Genomic DNA, 19,006 nt, shown 5'->3' with positions numbered 1-19,006 from the left:
ATGTGGAAGAGATAGGGAAAGGGCTATGGAAGAGGTAAGGAAAGGGCTATGGAAGAGGTAAGGAAAGTGATATGGAAGAGGTAAGGAAAGTGATATGGAAGAGGTAAGGAAAGGGATATGGAAGAGATTAGGAAAGGGATATGAAAGAGGTAAGGAAAGGGATATGGAAGAGGTAAGGAAAGGGATATGGAAGAGGTAAGGAAAGGGCTATGGAAGAGGTAAGAAAAGGGATATGGAAGAGGTAAGGAAAGAGCTATGGATGAGGTATGGAAAGGGATAGTGAAGTGGTAAGGTAAAGGATATAGAAGAGATAAGGAAAGGGATATGGAAGAGGTAAGGATAGGGCTATGGAAGAGATAAGGAAAGGGATATGGAAGAGATAAAGAGCTATGGAAGAGGTAAGGAAAGGACTATGGAAGAGGTAAGGAAGGGGATATGGAATAGGTAAGGAAAGGGATATGGAAGAGGTAAGGATAGGACTATGGAAGAGGTAAGAAAAGAGCTATGGAAGATGTAGGGAAAGGGATATGGAAGTGGTACAGAAAGGGATATGGAAGAGATAAGGAAAGGGCTATGGAAGAGGTAAGAAAAGGGATATGGAAGAGGTAAGGAAAGAGCTATGGAAGAGGTATGGAAAGGGATAGTGAAGTGGTAAGGTAAAGGATATAGAAGAGATAAGGAAAGGGATATGGAAGAGGTAAGGATAGGGATATGGAAGAGATAAGGAAAGGGATATGGAAGAGGTAAGGAAAGGGATATGGAAGAGGTAAGGAAAGGGATATGGAAGAGGTAAGGAAAGAGCTATGGAAGAAGTAAGGCTAGGGATATGGAAGAGGAAAGGATAGGGATATGGAAGAGGTATGGAAAGGGATATGGAAGAGATAAGGAAAGGGATATGGAAGAGATAAGGAAAGGGATACGGAAGAGGTAAGGAAAGAGCCATGGAAGATGTAAGGAAAGAGCTATGGAAGATGTAGGGAAAGGGATATGGAAGCGGTAAGGAAAGGGATATGGAAGAGGTAAGAAAAGGGATATGGAAGAGGTAAGAAAAGGGATATCGAAGAGGTAAGGAAAGAGCTATGGAAGAGATAAGGAAAGGGATATGGAAGAGGTAAGGAAAGGGCTATGGAAGAGGTAAGAAAATGGATATGGAAGAGGTAAGGAAAGAGCTATGGAAGAGGTATGGAAAGGGATAGTGAAGTGGTAAGGTAAAGTATATAGAAGAGATAAGGAAAGGGATATGGAAGAGATAAGGAAAGGGATATGGAAGAGATAAGGAAAGGGATATGGAAGAGGTAAGGATAGGGATATGGAAGAGATAAGGAAAGGGATATGGAAGAGGTAAGGAAAGGGATAGAGAAGTGGTAAGGTAAAGGATATAGAAGAGATAAGGAAAGGGATATGGAAGAGATAAGGAAAGGGATATGGAAGCGGTAAGGAAAGGACTATGGAAGAGGTAAGGAAAGGGATATGGAAGAGGTAAGGAAAGGGATATGGAAGAGCTTCAGGAAAGAGCTATGGAGGAGGTAAGGATAGGGATATGGAAGAGGAAAGGATAGGGATATGGAAGAGGTATGGAAAGGGATATGGAAGAGATAAGGAAAAGGATATGGAAGAGGTAATGATAGGGGTATGGAAGAGGTAAGGAAAGGGATAGTGAAGTGGTAAGGTAAAGGATATAGAAGAGGTATGGAAAGGGATATGGAAGAGATAAGGAAAGGGCTATGGAAGAGGTAAGGAAAGGGATACGGAAGAGGTAAGGATAGGGATATGGAAGAGGTAAGGAAAGAGCTATGGAAGATGTAGGCAAAGGGATATGGAAGCCGTAAGGAAAGGGATATGGAAGAGGTATGGAAAGGGATATGGAAGAGATAAGGAAAGGGATATGAAAGATGTAAGGAAAGGGATAGTGAAGTGGTAAGGTAAAGGATATAGAAGAGGTATGGAAAGGTATATGGAAGAGATAAGGAAAGGGATATGGAAGAGGTAAGGAAAAGGATATGGAAGAGATAAGGATAGGGATATGGAAGAGGTAAGGAAAGGGATAGTGAAGTGGTAAGGTAAAGGATATAGAAGAGGTATGGAAAGGTATATGGAAGTGATAAGGAAAGGGATATGGAAGAGGTAAGGAAAGGGATATGGAAGAGGTATGGAAAGGGATATGGAAGAGATAGGGAAAGGGCTATGGAAGAGGTAAGAAAAGGGATATGGAAGAGGTAAGGAAAGAGGTATGGAAAGGGATAGTGAAGTGGTAAGGTAAAGGATATAGAAGAGATAAGGATAGGGATATGGAAGAGGTAAGGATAGGGATATGGAAGAGATAAGGAAAGGGATATGGAAGAGGTAAGGAAAGAGCTATGGAAGAGGTAAGGAAAGGGATAGTGAAGTGGTAAGGTAAAGGGTATAGAATGGATAAGGATAGGGATATGGAAGATGTAAGTAAAGGGATATGGAAGAGGTATGGGAAGGGATATGGAAGTGGTAAGGTAAAGGATATAGAAGATGTATGGAAAAGGATATGGAAAAGATAGGGAAAGGGATATGGAAGAGGTAAGGATAGGGATATGGAAGAGGTTAGGATAGGGATATGGAAGAGGTAAGGATAGGGATATGGAAGAGGTATGAATAGGGATATGGAAGAGGAAAGGAAAGGGATATGGAAGAGGTAAGGAAAGGGATAGGAAAAAGGTTTAGGAAGAGATGGTTAGAAAAGGGAAGAGGAAGGAGAGGGATGGTTAGGAAAAGGAAGAGTGAAGGTTAAGGGAAAGGAAGGAAGAAGAAAGAAATTGGAAAGGAAGGGAAAGGGGATGTAGAGGGAAGGAAAAAAAGGGAAACATGTGAAGCAGGGAAAGGTAAAGGAGAGGAAGAGACAAGAAAAGAGAGGCAAATAAAGGGGAAAAAAGGGAAGGGAATGGAAACAAAGGATGGGGATGGAAAAGGAAATGCATGAAAGTAAAAAGAAAGGAAGGAAAAGTTAAGAAAGGAAAGGGAAAATAAATAAGAGACGGTAAAGGAAAGGAAGAGAAAAGAAAGGGAAAAGAAGGGAAGGGAAGAAAGAGAGTAAGGTAGGGAAAGCTTTCATTCTATTGGTTGATTGGACTATGAATTAAGAAATCAGCCATTAGAAATTCAAGGGCACCTCTATATAAGGAGGAACCTCGCATTCAAGCTTCAGTTTAAATTGGGGACCGAATGAAGAAGGATCGGATAGAAGACAGAAGATGGAAGTAAACAGAAAACGGAAAAGAGGACCGCCGCCATGAAGAAAGGAGCACCCCCAGAGTCAAATTGGTGAGTACAAACGCTGGGGTTTTGGGTGTTTTTATTTTTATTTTTAAGCTTAGGTTTTTTTTCCCTTTTAGATTTTTTTAGTTCAGGGTTTTTTTCCTAAACAAGCTGAAACAGTTTAGGGCAATGCCCATCAAATGCTCTTTTTAGGGCAATCAATTTTTTAGATTAGGGTTTTATTTTTTCTGCAGCAAAAGAGCTGTGGACATTGCTCTACAAAATGCCCTTAGTTTAGGCTTTTTTGGAGGGATGGAGGGTTACTTTTATTGTAGAATGGGGTTGTAGTATTGAGTTGAAAAATAACTATATCACTTTAGGGCAATGCTCTCCAAAATGGCTATTCTTATAGTACATTTTAGTGTTAGTGTAGGGTTCTTTATTTTGGGGTGTTTTTTTTTCTTTTAAAGGGGGCCTTATTTTTTTTATTTTTTTTTTTGGTAGTGTTGTCTTTTCTTCTGTAATGTGAAGTTGTTATTTTTTGTAAATTTAGTGTTTGTTATTTTTTGTTTTAGCTTAGCGGTGATGAGTTAGGTGTTAGGTAGTTAAACAATATAGGGGTAGCTTGCGATGGTGGGTTGTGGCGGTATAGAGGTTATTGCCTTGGGCTATTGGCGGTATAGGGGTTAATAGTTTAGGAAGTTTATTGCAAGGGCTATTGGCTGTATAGGGGTTAACTAGTGTAGGGATTATTGCTGTGAGCTAGTGGCAGTATAGAGGGTAAGTAGTGTAGGGGTTATTGTGGTGGGCTATTGGCGGTATAGGGGTTAAGTAGTGAAGGGGTTATTGCGGTGAGCTATTGGCATTATATGGGTTAATAAGTTAGGAAGTTTATTGCAGTTTAATACTGGCGGTTTAGGGGTTAAGTAGTCTAGCGTTAGTTTGCGGTGGTGGATTATGTTGGTTTAGGGGTACATAGGTATAGTTATTAGGCTCAATGCTATATATTTAAAAGGGATCCTTTACTTTACATCGCCAATGTCGGTGCCGATGCTGCTTGGAATATTTCGTCATCATTGCCCTCCATTGCGATGTATAGTAAAACGCCCATCTGCAATGCTGCCTTTAAAGAGTAATGTCACCACTTTTTAATATTTTGCCGGCATTCTCAACATCACATCAGATCCTTTTTAATATATCGGCGCCTCGCAGCACTTTCAATCATTGGGGCCTTAATGAGAAATTAACTTCAAAATATAATCTCCCTGAAAATGGTTTAATTAAGCCATAGCAACACTGCAAAATCCTTAATTATAGATTTTCTCTTTGCTCCAGAGAAGCTGGAGTGTCTCCATCATACCTAAGTTTATAGATACAGCGACCCTGCAACACGTTACACAGCAGCTGGTTAGTTCAGGGAACAAGCACATTTACATATGTCGTTTCCTAGAGAGATACCTTAGCACAATGCAGTCAGGATTAAAACAATTTTTTTTTACTAAGAGATGGGTACAGGAGTATGCATGAGGTGCCAGTCTTGGAGCATTGCAGGCTTCTGATTGGTGTGTACACCTGTGAGTTTGTCTATCAGTAAATCAGATTGACAAGGTAGGCATGAAAATAGTGTAAGATTTTTTATAAAAATATTTTGTCAATACTAGGTGCCCACTTTCCGTCCCTTCTGTTCGTTAAAGGGACACTGAAACCATTTTTTTTTTCATGATTCAGATAGAGAAGAAATTTTTAGCAACTTTCTAATTTACTCCTGTTATCATTTTTTCTTCGTTCTCTTGGTATCTTTATTTGAAAAAGCAGAAATGTAAAGCTTACGAGACGGCCCATCTTTGGTTCAGAACCTGTGTACAGCTTGCTGATTGGTGGCTAAATGTACTCACCAATCAGCAAGCGCTATCCAAGGTGCTGAACCAAAAATGGGCCAGCTCATAAGCTTACATTCTTGCTTTTTCAAATAAAGATACCAAGAGAACGAAGAAAATTTGATAACAGGAAAGTTGTTTAAAATTGCTGCTCTATCTGAATCATGAAAGAAAAAAATTAGGTGCAGTATCCCTTAAGATTCCGGTTTGCAGGTATTACTTACCCTGGCAATGAGCCCCTTGTCCTGGTAATACTTGACTATCAACGGCAGGTTCTGTTTGAAGTTCTCTAGCCGCCTGTCAATAGCATGCGCATTATCATCTGGTCGACCCTGTTGAGCTGAGCGCCTCTCAAGCCGCTGGCGCAGTCGCTGGCTCGAACACGCCAAAAAGATGACTAGATCCGGGGAGCCGATCTGTAGGGAGACCATAAACACTCACCAAACTGTACGATCTTTCTGACAACAATCAACGAAAAAGGCTCATCTTGAAACTTGGGGATATTTCATTACGCACCTGCTCCTCAAATGTAAACGCTTGTCCGATATCTCTAGGAAATCCATCCACAACGAAGCCTTGTGAATCCTGCTGGTTTATAAACTGTTGCTTCAGCTCCTCAATGGTCGTCTCCTACAATACGAGACCCAGGAAATTGCTCGCTGTATGATTAAATGGACATTACACTTAAACTGTAAAATCCCCACAAAATGTTTACTTATTTTGCTTTTTTCCCTGTATTTTAAATATTAAAGGGCCATGATACCCAAATGTTTAAACACTTGAAAGTGATGCAGTATAGGTGTAAAAATCTGACTAGAAAATATCACCTGAACATCTCTATGTAAAAAAGAAAGATATTTTACCTCAAAAGTTTCTCAGTAGCCACATCCAATTGTAAAGGACTTCTAAGCAGCAAATTAGCATGTCTGTCCCGGGACAGCTAAGGGGATGAGCCTCGTGCACTCTCATATTATTTCCCTATTCAGCTTAAGGAATTTTACAATGAAATATCATGAGAGTTAAGTCAAATCTCATGAGAACACAGTAAAAGAGTTCATGACCTCAGCACTGTTGATGCTGATTGGCTGCTGTTCATTTCTTAATTTTTTATTTTTTTTACCTGCAGCTGAGCAGCAGTTGAGTATAACTTTTTACACAGAACTTACTCTGCTGAGCTGAGGAGATTGTGAGGTAAAATATCTCCCTTTTTTACATAGAGATGCTCAGGTGATATTTTCCTGTCAGCTTTTTACAGTTATACTGCATCAGTTTCAAGTGATTTAGCATATGAGTATTATGTCCCTTTAAATAATTTCCCACTGTTTCCCTGAGGGAGCCTAAAGTATATTGTGTAGAATTTAGAACAATTTCACTGCAACATGCTTTAGAGTGACTTCTTGATCTGAACTGCAAAGCAATGAAAATGGTGCCAATAAAATGACTATTGTAAGTGCTTTTAAAACATTTATTCTGCCCACAAATTGATTGCAATGAGCACTTAATTGCTAATAAATACTGCATAAATACTGAAGGTAGTGAATCAAAAAATTTTGTGTGCAAGCAATAATGGGTTTTTCACTGGTGTTTGTGCGAACCGGATGGAGGACCACTTCTGCCCCGCTTGGATGAAGACTTCTACCGGATGGAGGACCTCTTCTTGCTCCGCTTGGATGAAGAATTTGGCTCGGCTGGGTGAAGACGACTCAAGGTAGGGAGATCTTCAGGGGGTTAGTGTTACGTTTATTTAAGGGGGGATTGGGTGGGTTAGAGTAGGGGTATGTGGGTGGTGGGTTTTAATGTTGGGGGGTATTGTATTTTTTTTACAGGTAAAAGAGCTGATTACTTTGGGGCAATGCCCCGCAAAAAGCCCTTTTAAGGGCTGGTAAAAGAGCTGATTACTTTGTAATTTAGAATAGGGTAGGCATTTTTTTTATTTTGGGGGGCTTTATTATTTTATTAGGGGGCTTAGATTAGGTGTAATTAGTTTAAACTTCTTGAAATTCTTTTTTATTTTCTGTAATTTAGTATTTGTTTTTTTGTACTATAGTTTAGTTTATTTAATTGAATTTCATTTTAGGTAATTGTAGTTAATTTATTTAATTAATTTAATGATAGTGTAGTGCTAGGTTTAATTGTAACTTAGGTTAGGATTTATTTTACAGGTAATTTTGAAAGTATTTTAGCTAGGTAGCTATTAAAGTGAAGGTAATTTTTTCTTACTTTGAAGACGTTATTGCATCAATTAATAGTAGAAGAAGCTAATCGCTAACTTTATTTTACTATTCTTTAAATATTTTGACAGTTTTTATCTATATATAATTGCTTACGGTTTGCATGAAAACGCCTCCCAAGCACTACTTCCTGATTTTATTTGCTGTGACGTATAGAGCGGTCCCACCCGCTCTATACGGATCTCTAAAGCGCGTTCACGAGGATCGTCTCTAATGCGCATGTGCGAATCGGCTAATTCTCAAGCTACTGCGCATGCGATCAAGCTACTGCGCATGCGATACACTAAAATCCAACAATGTAATGCGGGTCCGGAGCGTGCTTTGTTGTCAATCTGGATACTAAAAGTATAGCGCATGCGCATTTTAAAAAGGAGTCTTGTGACGTCGTTTGACGGCCGCCTAACGGCCAGAATTTCAATTGGATGGTTTCAGAACGTGACCCAGGAAAAAATAAAGAAAAAAAAAACAGGTTGAATTGGCTAAGCTTATTAAAGAGTTTGCTTACGGCTATAACTTAATTTACAGAAAATTTCGAAAAAGTTGATGAATGAAAGTCTTATTTATTTGGGACAAAGAATGTTATTCCGGATCATCAATTAGGTAACTTTACCTTCACTTTAAATAGTTAATAACTATTTAATAATTATTGTACCTAGTTAAAATAAATACAAAGTTGCCTGTAAAATAAAATTAAATCCTAAAATAGCTATAATGTAACTATTAGTTATATTGTAACTATCTTATGGTTTATTTTATAGGTAAGTATTTCATTTTAAATAGGAATAATTTAGTTAATAATATTAATTTTTATTTAGATTTATTTAAATACTATTTAAGTTAGGGGGGTGTTAGGGTTAGACTTAGGATTAGGGGTTAATAAGTTTTATATAGGTGGCGGTGGTATAGGGGGGCAGGATAGGGGTTAATAAGTTTAATATAGGTGGCGGCGGGGTCCGGGAGCTGTGGTTTAGGGGTTAAAGAATTTATTTAGTTGCGGCGGGGTCCGGGATCCGCAGGATAGGGGTTAATAACGTGAATATAGGTGGCGGCGGTATAGGGGGCGGCAGATTAGGGGTTAATAGGTATAATGTAGGTGGCGGCGGGGTCTGGGAGCGGCGGTTTAGGGGTTAATATATTTATTATAGTAGCTGCGGGGTCCAGGAGCGGCAGTTTAGGGGGTAATAACTTTATTTAGGTGCGGGGGTCTCCGGGAGCGGCGGTTTAGGGGGTAAAACAGTATAGTTTAGTGTGGGTGTTTAGTGACAGGCTAGCAAGAAAGCTGTGAAGAAGCCGATGAGCAGTGAGATCGGTGACTGTTAGTTAACAGTCCGTACTTGGTGCGCGGCTTCTTGACAGCTTTCTTGATAACTTTGGCGAACGTATTCAGGTCCGCGGCGGCGATGGTAGGCGAGCGTATTGGGCTGGCAAATGCAGGAAAGTAGACGGCTTCATACATAGAGGCCAATGTCTGAGGACGGGTCGTATCGACCCGAAAACGTTCGCATTAAAGGTGACGGAATTTCACAAGACCTTTGGAGTGCTTTTCTGTCTGACAACCTGTTTATATTGCTGAGTAGCACCCATTGCAATTTGTGGCTTAAACTCTGGAGTGCATACTGTCTGGACTTATATATATGTGTGTGTGTCTATATATGTATTTATATGTATTTACAGAAATATACACATATAAACACATAAATACATATGTACACACATAAGACACATATATAATACACAGTTAAGTAGATGAAAACTTGAAAAAACATATTTATGCAATATTCATTATTAACAAAGGTTTTAGTTATGTATTTATTTACTGTAAATATTTCACATTCCAATGTTCTGCACAGAATATGTTCTATGTATTTCTAAATAGATATTCATATATATATATATATATATATATATATATCTATACCTAAATATCATCATGTATGTGTTTATATATATATATATATATATATATATATATATAGGTATAGATATATAGTGTACCAAAATACAATCATATATATGTAGAAATATTTATTTATGAATAAATAGAACATATGTGAAGAACATTAGAATGTGAAATATTCATATTTTTATGTCGGGATAGCGCACGTGAAAATATGTGATCGGGTTTGTGCATGGTTTTGTTTCATTGACTTTTATGGGGGAATAAGTTATTACGTGCGCAATATTGTAATTTCGGCTTTTCACGCACGTCAGGTTTACCTGCGAGCAAAAACATTCAGTTCAACTTTTAATACGAGCGCAACCCAATGCGCGCAAAAAGCTTACTTCTAGTGCAGTTAAAGGGTTAGAAATATTTACTTTTACAGCATTCTATAAAATACATAGCCACTTAGTTAAAGGGACACTGAACCCAAATTTTTTATTTTGTGATTTAGATAGAGCATGCAATTTTAAGCAACTTTCTAATTTAATCCTATTAGCAATTTTTCTTCGTTCTCTTTCTCTTTTTATTTGAAAAAGAAGGAATCTAAGCTTTTTTTAAGGTTCAGGACTCTGGACAGCACATTTTTATTGGTGGATGAATTTATCCACCAATCAGCAAGGACAACCCGGGTTGTTCACCAAAAATGGGCCGGCATCTAAACTTACATTCTTGCATTTCAAATAAAGATACCAAGACAATGAAGAAAAATTGATAATAGGAGTAAATTAGAAAGTTGCTTAAAATTTCATGCTCTATCTGAATCACGAAAGAAAATTTTTGGGTTCAGTGTCCCTTTAACGTTTCATAGACTAAAACCTATCAAGTCTTACCTTAAAACGAAGATATGATGTTACAAAAAAAAATAATTTTAGTTTCCCCTGTAAACGGCCGTAAGGACCGCCCATAAATGTAGGCTGGAGTTACAGATAATGCATTCACTCCATCCTCGAATGGCGCAACAGCACTGATCAGCTAATAACAATATTTAAATGAACACCTCGGCATGCGCATTCTAATGTGTGGGCACCCGAATGTGCAATGCATTGTTAATCTCCAATCACGTGACTCTTCGTTGGCATTCGGCGAGGTGTTAATGACGCAGGGGCTGAAACACCAGAAGTCCGATATGAGCATGCGTTGCAAAAAGTTTGTGTAAATGCGCATGCATGATGTCATATTAATACTACCTAGGTAGAACTCGTTAATTCGGCTGCATAATGACTGAAAAGAAGGATTTGGCAGAATATATATTTTCTATTCCAATTTTCATGTAAATTAAAAAAAAAATGGCTGATGGGTGTTATTTGGTGATTTTAACAACTGGATATGATGTTTTAAAAATGGGTAAAAAAAATTGGGTTTACTATCCCTTTAACACTCGAGCAGGAGCGTTAAAATAGCGCTCCACTTATAATCTGGCCCTTATTGTGTATACAGATCTTTTGCAATGCACTTAATTGCTGATATATATTGTGCATATATAAGGTATTCTGTAAGCAGCTCTTTTGCAATTCAGCACTTAAATGGATAGGAAAGTCAAAATTAATCTTGCATGATTCAGACAGAGCATGTCATTTTCAGACACTTTTAAAATAACTTCTATTTTCAAATGTGCTTTGTTCTTTTTGTGTTCTTTGTTGAAAAAGAATACGCACATATGCTACACTTGTGGGAGCTAGCTGCTGATTGGTGCCTGCACATATTTGTCTCTTGTGATTGGCTAACTAGATGTGTTCAGCTAGCTCCCAGTAGTGCAATGCTGTTCCTTCAGCAAAGGATAACAAGAGAATGAAGCAAATTTGATAAAGGGAGTAAATTGGAAAGTTGTTTAAAATTGTATGTTCTATCCAAATCATGAAAAAAAAATTAATTGCTATTATAGAACGTGAATATATTAAACGTTTACATTTTTTTTTTTTGTTGCTGTTTTTAATAAGGCTCTCTACTACAAGTACAAGAGCACTCATTATAAATAGGATGACATATACAGATTTTATGGCATTAGACCCCATCTTTATATTATTTAAATAAATAATAACAATGCTAATAATATATATAATAATATATATAATACTTTTCTAATACATCTTCTTCTTCCAAATGTTATTGCAATAATTCCTATTCTGATCGCCTGGCAGTTTGATCATGTATTGACGTGTTACGTTATATTTAATTGTTATTCAAATAGTGGAATAGCGTTATTATGTGTAACCATGGCAGCAGAGGGAAGTGCCTGTCAGACGCTGTCAGCTGATAATATTACCAATTCATAAGATGCTTCATTGCTAGTTAAAAAATCGGAATATATTTTTTCTTTTGTTTTTTTCCCCTCATTCCTCCTACAATCATTTTTAAAAGCCCTTTTAAACACCTGTGTCACAAGATCATTGTATTTATGGAAACATTTATAATTGGGCTAAAGGAAATCTCAAATATTATATGAGTAATTGTGTTTATCACCATTTTTATGAAAAAAAAAAAAATAGCTTGAATTGTTAGAACATACTGTAAAAGGGAAGGAAGTTGCACCAAATCACCCAACTAACTTTCATTCAATTTCTTTTTTGTATCATAACCTCTTTGGTTCTATGTGGCACCAATATAATGAATGGTAATAAATATAAAGGAATAGGAATGTGAAAATTAAACTTACATGATTCAGATAGAGTAGGTCATTTTAAGACACTTCTATTTTCGAATGGGGGTCGCTCTTTTGGGGGTCAATTTATGAAGCAATGGATGTTGTTTCTGACCCACTCCGCTTCAGTTCCGCCTGAAGCGGAAGTTAAAGTGAATGCAAATTTTGATGATTAAGGTTTTTAAGAATTCGATTAAAAACAGGGGCACTTTAATTCATAAACATTTACATTTCACTCGTGTCAGCCAATCGTAAAGCCTCTTCCTGGGTCTAAAATGAGGAATCCGGCTTCCTCTATTCACAGCGTTGAATCAGACACCGATTTCCCCGGGGGGAAGCTGTAATTAGAGGATGACCGATCTGTCATTTCTGACATAGGAAGAGGCTTACGACGACCGGAGGAAGCTGGAGCGGATGTCAAGATTAAAAGGTAAGTATTTTCAATAATGTAAATTTTGATGAATTAAAGTGCCTCTGTTTTTAATCAACTTTTTAAAAGCCGGGCACTTTATCATCAAGATTTACATTTACTTTAAGAAGCAGCAGTCCTAAGACTGCTGCTCCTTAACTCGTCCACACCTCTGAGATGACGGACAGCAATCAGCCCGATCGAATACGATCAGGTTGATTGACACCCCCTGCTAGCGGCTGATTGGCCGCGAATCTGCAGGGGGCGGTATTGCACCAGCAATTCACCAGAACTGCTGGTGCAATGATAAATGCTGACAGCGTATGCTGTTGGCATTTATCGATGTGCGGCAGACATGATATCATGTCCGTCTGCACAATAATAAATTGACCCCTACGTATTTCTTGTTCCTAAAGAATATGCACATATATCCTACACTACTGGGAGCTGCTGCTGATTGGTGCCTGCGCACATTTGTCTCTAGTGATTGGCTAACCAGATGTGTTCAGCTAGCTGTCAGCAGTGCAATGCTGTTCCTTCAGCAAAGGATAACAAGAGAATGAAGCAAATTTGATAATAGAAGGAAATTGGAAAGTTGTTTAAAATTGTATGTTCTATCCTAATCATGAAAGAAAATGTTGGGGTTTTCTGCCCCTTTAAACTAGAACATACTGTAAAATTGAAGGAAACTGCACTAAATGACCTCTATAACTTGAATTAAATATATTTTTGTATATAATAACCTATTTTGTTCTGGTGCTATGTGACCCCAATATAATGAATGGCAATACATTTTGATACCTTTTTATTTAAAATGTTACCACTTTAAGGAAAAAAAGTATAGCTAAAAGTAATCTTGTCTACTTTCATATAGCTGAAAGGGCTATAAATATGTTGTGCAGAGCCAATAGGGTGCACGCAGCACCTGGCTTGCTTCTGATTGGCATTGGTCCTCAGGGGAGGTACTTGCACAAAGCGCCATCCTTAAAATTAACTTTACACGTAAGAAAAGTAACATGTTTAATACATGCTAGCTCAAAATAGACCCAGAAAAAAAATAATTTTTTTATTTACAATAACTGAAAGTAAAAGCATATTTTAGAAAATTAAGAAATGTCTTAAAAATTGTATATATTTAATGCTAGATTACAAGTGGAGCCCTAAATTATCTCACTCCCACAAACAGTAGCTGGATATTGCTAATTAGCGCTCCAAAAATTAACCAGAGATTAGATCTCTGGTTAATTTTCTAAAAGTGCCCCAAATGCCCTCAAAATAGAGGGCATTATAGTTTTTTATTATAAAATTCAACTGCACTAGGCTTTAAAGTTGGTGGGAGTGGGGTGTTAGAAAAAATTTTTCACTGTGTGTTCTCATAGACCTCAAGGTAAATATACATATGTATATGACTATACTGACTATATATATTTATATGTTAATATGTGTATATATATTCATATACATAAATATATTTATGTGTTAATATGTGTATATACACATATTAACACTTAAATACATATCTATATATTCATATACATATATGTTTAAAAATGCTGCCCATCGCTGCACTACTTATCCTCTTCACTGTGCAAGGTTCTGATGCCGTCTGAAGCCTATTGAAGCATGCTCTTGTGAGCAAAATGCTTCCTAGCAATGCGAACGCAAGCTCGCGTTCACATTGCGATTTACTTGTAATACCATATTACAAAGTGGAGTGCCCCCCCAACAGAAACACAGGTGAAGCCAAAATATTAAGCGCTCAACTTGTAATCTAGCCCTTATTATATTGCATAATACTTTGTGATCAGCTCTTTCTTACACATAGGGCATATTTATTAATGTGCGAGCGGACATTATACTAAGTAGCGTGCCATGTCCGCCGCACATCGATAAATGCCGACAGCATACGCTGTCCGCATTTATCATTGCACAAACAGTTCTTGTGAACTGCTGTGCAATGCCGCCCCCTGCAAATTTGCGGCTAATCGGCCGCAAGCAGGGGCTGTCAATCTGTCAATTTCTGTCCGCGGCCTCAGAGCAGGCGGACAAGTTATGGAGCAGCCGTTCATACAGAGCTTGATAAATATGCTCCATAGTATGTTTTTCTGAATAGGTCTTATGTGTTTTTGCAAAGATAGGGTTTGTAAAATTATTCTAAACTAATTACAATAGCCAGTTATTAAGTATGCTTTGAATACATTAGTGATTTATGATGGGGAATATGGGCTATATCTCACAAAGTAAAAGAAAACAAAATATGAGATGGCAGAAATGGTAATGGTCATGTGTGTCTAGTGTCTTTAATCTCTAACACTCCCCCCCCCCCCCCATCACATCATTATTTTTTTCCCTTTATGCCCAGATCCTCTTTCTTTGCTCGCCTGGTTAACTCCCTACCCACTTATTCTGTTCTTATTTCATCTCTGCAGTTCTTTGATTTAGTGTCCTAAGTTAAGTGTGAATTTCTGTGTGTGACAATTGTGGTGGGTGTTGTGCACAAGCAATAACGGACCACATACAGGGGGCGCTAGTTCACCCTTGGAGATTATCTGGGCTATAAGTTCCCACTTGCGGTCACTGCTTGCATGGTGAATCAGCTGTTTCCGTAATATTTCCCCAACAGAAACACAGGTGAAGCCAAAATGGGATGCCATCTTGGCACTTTGAGTCCCCTTCCCGCTGCCAGGGCCACCTGGGAAAACACAAAGCATTTGTTAACATTAAATAGAAACTGAATAAAATGCCACTTTTTCTATAGACTAACAGCAGTTACAAACATAAATTAAACCAAAATAATAGGCAACAAAATTATACATTTAATAGCACCTGAAGTGGTAATATACACCACACAGGCTTATAATGAAAAGTAAACGACAAAATATAGTACCAAAATGTCACACATCTAAGGTACATCAAACGAAACTAGGACTAAATGCCACAGAGACCAAATCTAACCTCAGAACACAACTTCAAACATTATTCAGAAACAAAAGCTAATATAAAAATAGTTGGGCTATGGATATACATGAAAATACCCCAAATAGAAATATACCCAGCATAACCACCAACTCACCAAAGATAAATATAACCAGCATAAACAAAAACTCACTAAAGAGAAATATACCCAGTATGACCACCAACACACCAAAGCAAAATATACCCAGCATAAACAACAACTAACCAAAGACAAATTTACCCATCATAACCACCAACTCGCCAAAGAGAAATATACACAGCATAGCCCCCAACTTACCAAAGACAAATAAACCCAGAAAAGCCACCAACTCACCAAAGACAAATATACCCATCTTAACAACCAACATTCCAAAGACTAAAATTCTTGGCTTAACCACCAACTCACCAAAAGACAAATAAACCTAGCATAACCATCAACACACCAAAGACAAATATACCCAGCTTAACCACCAACACACTAAAGACAAATATGCTCAGCATAGCCACCGACTCACCAAAGAGAAATATACCAAGCATAGCCACCAACTCACCAAAGACAAATATACTCAGAAAAGCCACCAACTCACCAAAGACAATTATACCCAGCATAGCCACCAACTCACCAAAGACAAATTTACCAAGTATAACCACCAACTCACCAAATAGAAATATACACAGCATGGCCACCAACTCACCAAAGACAAATATAGTTAGAAAAGTCACCAACTCACCAAAGACAATTATACCCAGCATAGCCACCAACTCACCAAAGACAAATTAACCCAGTATAACCACCAACTCACCAAAGAGAACTATACACAACATAGCCATTAACTCACCAAAGAGAAATATACAATATACACATTAAAGCCACTAACTCACCAAAGACAAATATACCCAGAAAAGCCACCAACTCAACAAAGATAAATATACCCATCTTAACAACCAACTTACTAAAGACTAAAATACTTGGTTTAACCACCAACTCACCAAAGAGAATATACCCACCATAACCACCACCTTACCAAAGAGAAATGTAACCAGCAAAACCACCAACTCATCAGAAGACAAATAAACCTAGCATAACCACCAGCACAAAAAGACAAAAATACCCAGCTTAATAACCAACTCACCAAAGGCAAATTTACCCAGCATAGCCACCAACTCACCAAAGACAAATTATGTCCAGAAAAGCCACCAACTCACCAAAGACAAATTTACCCAGTATAGCCACTATCTCACCAAAGACAAATTATGACCAGAAAAGCCACCAACTCCCCAAAGACAAATTTACCCAGCATAGCCACCAACTCACCAAAGACCAATTATGCCCAGAAAAGCTACCAACTCACCAAAGACAAAAACACCCAGCATAACCACAAAAACAGAAACATACCTAGCGTAACCTCCACCTGACAAAAGAAAAACATATGCAACAAAACAACCAACTCACCAAAGACAAATAATACTAAATAGAAATAAAGCAATTTCAAGGAACAAAAAAACATAATTTATGTAAGAACTTACCTGATAAATTCATTTCTTTCATATTAGCAAGAGTCCATGAGCTAGTGACGTATGGGATATACATTCCTACCAGGAGGGGCAAAGTTTCCCAAACCTCAAAATGCCTATAAATACACCCCTCACCACACCCACAATTCAGTTTAACGAATAGCCAAGAAGTGGGGTGATAAAAAAGTGTGAAAGCATATAAAATAAGGAATTGGAATAATTGTGCTTTATACAAAAATCATAACCACCCCAAAAAAAGGGCGGGCCTCATGGACTCTTGCTAATATGAAAGAAATGAATTTATCAGGTAAGTTCTTACATAAATTATGTTTTCTTTCATGTAATTAGCAAGAGTCCATGAGCTAGTGACGTATGGGATAATGATTACCCAAGATGTGGATCTTTCCACGCAAGAGTCACTAGAGAGGGAGGGATAAAATAAAGACAGCCAATTCCTGCTGAAAATAATCCACACCCAAAATAAAGTTTAATGAAAAACATAAGCAGAAGATTCAAACTGAAACCGCTGCCTGAAGTACTTTTCTACCAAAAACTGCTTCAGAACTGCTTCAGAAGAAGAAAATACATCAAAATGGTAGAATTTAGTAAAAGTATGCAAAGAGGACCAAGTTGAATGAGCTGTAATCCTTTGAGGCGGAGATTTACCCGACTCAACATAGGCAAGATGAATTAAAGATTTCAACCAAGATGCCAAAGAAATGGCAGAAGCTTTCTGGCCTTTTCTAGAACCAGAAAAGATAACAAATAAACTAGAAGTCTTTCGGAAAGACTTAGTAGCTTCAACATAATATTTCAAAGCTCTAACAACATCCAAAGAATGCAATGATTTCTCCTTAGAATTCTTAGGATTAGGACATAATGAAGGAACCACAATTTCCCTACTAATGTTGTTAGAATTCACAACTTTAGGTAAAAATTCAAAAGAAGTTCGCAACACTGCCTTATCCTGATGAAAAATCAGAAAAGGAGACTCACAAGAAAGAGCAGATAATTCAGAAACTCTTCTGGCAGAAGAGATTGCCAAAAGGAACAAAACTTTCCAAGAAAGTAATTTAATGTCCAATGAATGCATAGGTTCAAACGGAGGAGCTTGAAGAGCCCCCAGAACCAAATTCAAACTCCAAGGAGGAGAAATTGACTTAATGACAGGTTTTATACGAACCAAAGCTTGTACAAAACAAAGAATATCAGGAAGATTAGCAATCTTTCTGTGAAAAAGAACAGAAAGAGCAGAGATTTGTCCTTTCAAAGAACTTGCGGATAAACCTTTATCTAAACCATCCTGAAGAAACTGTAAAATTCTCGGAATTCTAAAAGAATGCCAAGAAAAATGATGAGAAAGACACCAAGAAATATAAGTCTTCCAGACTCTATAATATATCTCTCTGGATACAGATTTACGAGCCTGTAACATAGTATTAATCACAGAGTCAGAGAAACCTCTTTGACCAAGAATCAAGCGTTCAATCTCCATACCTTTAAATTTAAGGATTTGAGATCCTGATGGAAAAAAGGACCTTGCGACAGAAGGTCTGGACGTAGCGGAAGAGTCCACGGATGGCAAGAGGCCATCCGGACAAGATCCGCATACCAAAACCTGTGAGGCCATGCCGGAGCTACCAGCAGAACAAACGAGCATTCCTTCAGAATCTTGGAGATTACTCTTGGAAGAAGAACTAGAGGCGGAAAGATATAAGCAGGATGATACTTCCAAGGAAGTGATAATGCATCCACTGCTTCCGCCTGAGGATCCCGGGATCTGGACAGATACCTGGGAAGTTTCTTGTTTAGATGAGACGCCATCAGATCTATTTCTGGAAGCTCCCACATTTGAACAATCTGAAGAAATACCTTTGGGTGAAGAGACCATTCGCCCGGATGCAACGTTTGGCGACTGAGATAATCCGCTTCCCAATTGTCTATACCTGGGATATGAACCGCAGAGATTAGACAGGAGCTGGATTCCGCCCAAACCAGAATTCGAGATACTTCTTTCATAGCCAGAGGACTGTGAGTCCCTCCTTGATGATTGATGTATGCCACAGTAGTGACATTGTCTGTCTGAAAACAAATGAACGATTCTCTCTTCAGAAGAGGCCAAGACTGAAGAGCTCTGAAAATTGCACGGAGTTCCAAAATATTGATCGGTAATCTCACCTCCTGAGATTCCCAAACTCCTTGTGCCGTCAGAGA

At 38.0% G+C, this 19,006-nt stretch overlaps 1 protein-coding gene across 1 annotated transcript in view; it reads right to left on the bottom strand.

Annotated features, from left to right (window-relative positions):
* The window catches only part of LOC128642694 (adenylate kinase isoenzyme 5-like), a 90,972-nt gene that overhangs the window by 54,413 nt on the left and 17,553 nt on the right, over positions 1 to 19,006 (bottom strand). Inside the window, exons 4-6 of the mRNA XM_053695473.1 lie at positions 14,842 to 15,014; positions 5,619 to 5,732; positions 5,327 to 5,518 (exon numbers count right to left, since the gene is read on the bottom strand). Coding sequence (XP_053551448.1) covers positions 5,327 to 5,518; positions 5,619 to 5,732; positions 14,842 to 15,014 — 479 coding nt within the window. The remainder of the gene's footprint in view (positions 1 to 5,326; positions 5,519 to 5,618; positions 5,733 to 14,841; positions 15,015 to 19,006) is intronic.

The sequence above is a fragment of the Bombina bombina genome, chromosome 12 (assembly GCF_027579735.1).
Source record: "Bombina bombina isolate aBomBom1 chromosome 12, aBomBom1.pri, whole genome shotgun sequence".
Classification (NCBI taxonomy): Eukaryota; Metazoa; Chordata; class Amphibia; order Anura; family Bombinatoridae; genus Bombina; species Bombina bombina.
This window is presented reverse-complemented; position numbering and strand designations above follow the sequence as displayed.